At 33.7% G+C, this 1497-nt stretch overlaps 1 protein-coding gene across 1 annotated transcript; it reads right to left on the bottom strand.

Annotated features, from left to right (window-relative positions):
* Positions 1 to 423: 423 nt before the first annotated feature.
* On the bottom strand, positions 424 to 1264 carry LOC127254891 (calmodulin-like protein 30). The gene has a single exon (XM_051280230.1). The coding sequence runs from the start codon at positions 1099 to 1101 to the stop codon at positions 538 to 540; it is 564 nt and encodes a 187-aa protein (XP_051136187.1). The 5' UTR covers positions 1102 to 1264; the 3' UTR covers positions 424 to 537.
* Between the last annotated feature and the right edge of the window lie 233 nt (positions 1265 to 1497).

The raw sequence follows: 1497 nt of genomic DNA, 5'->3' as shown, positions 1-1497 counted from the left end.
TAATATTTTAAATATAAAATTATTTTTAAATATAATATAAAAAATAAAAATTAAATATCATCTTCTTCCATTATCGTTCTTTTGTAGCAAAATAAAGTATTCCTTTTTTTTTATATTTATTTATACGATATTTAAATATAGTATTAATATTTTTAAAATTAAATTAAAAAAATAAATGGATATATAAATATGAAATAGACGGACGAAGTATATGATTGAATTTTCTAATGAAAAAAAATTGATAAATAGTAAATATTTAAAAACAAAAAGTAAAAAATTAAATATTTAATTTGATATTTAGTGAGATTAAATATGCATTTATCTGATATTTTTTAAAAATAAATAATAATAAAAATTTGTGAAGTAAACAAATCCCAAACTTTTTTTTTGTTAAAAAAAAAAAACCAACAACGACGTCGACGAACAACTTAACTTCAACTCCAATCAAATAATACATCAATCTAAAGCTTTCATCCACATTCCTTACATGTTCACAACCACAACACACATGAATACATATACATACATACATTCATCCTAGTACATCGCCATTGTCCGAGTCATCATAGCCAAGAACTCGTCGGCGTCAACGACGCCGTCCCCGTTGGCGTCCACTGCCCTCACCATCCTCCGGCAATCTTGCAAGCTACAACGCTCCCCGAGCTTTTGCAACATCTCGTACACCTCGTCCACCGTAATTTTTCCGTCGTTGTCCTTGTCGAACATCTGGAACACGCGCATTAGGTCCGCCGTCTTGACCCACCCGCCCCTCCGTTGCACGTCGACGAACTCGTCGAAGTCGATGAACCCGTCGCGGTCCAAGTCGGCGACCTCGAATATCTTTTGCACCTCCTTCGTCAAGAACGCTCGATTCCCGATTGCCTTGAGTATCGCCTTGTACTCGTCGGGGGAGATTTTCCCGTCGCTGTTCGCGTCGAATTTGTCGAACACTTTCTTTAGCTCCTCGACGGTCGGCATGTAGCCCGTGCCCGCGCCCGCGCCCGTGCCTGAGTTTTGCTTCTCGAACATTCTAGAAGGTTTTCTCAAGAACTTACGTTTGGAGAGATTGTATTGGAGGTCGAGGAAGCTGAAGCTCGACATCTTCTTGTTTAAGGTTGTTCTAAAACAATAGGTTGAGTTTTTTTAGACAAAGAAATATGTGTATATATACATATATATATATATATATATATTTTTTAAGGTAAGGACGGAAATATATATTTTAGGGTCGGAACTCCATTAGGGTTTGGGGGTTAATTGACCCAAGCCAATTTTTTTATGATTTTTTAATATTAAAAATATTAATTTTTATGTATTTATATATAATTTGCTATCTCTAAACCATCTAAATTTATATATAAGAGTACTTGGAGAGCAAAGAAGTAAGATTCTTTGTAAAAGGAAAAGAGAAAAGGAAAGAATACATTCTTATTCTAATTTTGTGGTAACCCAAAAAGAATGTTGCTTTTTATTTATTTATTTATTTATTTTATGATG

This window comes from Andrographis paniculata, unplaced genomic scaffold, assembly GCF_009805555.1.
Source record: "Andrographis paniculata isolate CXL003 unplaced genomic scaffold, ASM980555v1 Contig12END, whole genome shotgun sequence".
Taxonomy (NCBI): Eukaryota; Viridiplantae; Streptophyta; class Magnoliopsida; order Lamiales; family Acanthaceae; genus Andrographis; species Andrographis paniculata.
The sequence above is the reverse complement of the archived record's forward strand: the minus strand, read 5'-3'. Positions and strand labels throughout refer to the sequence as shown.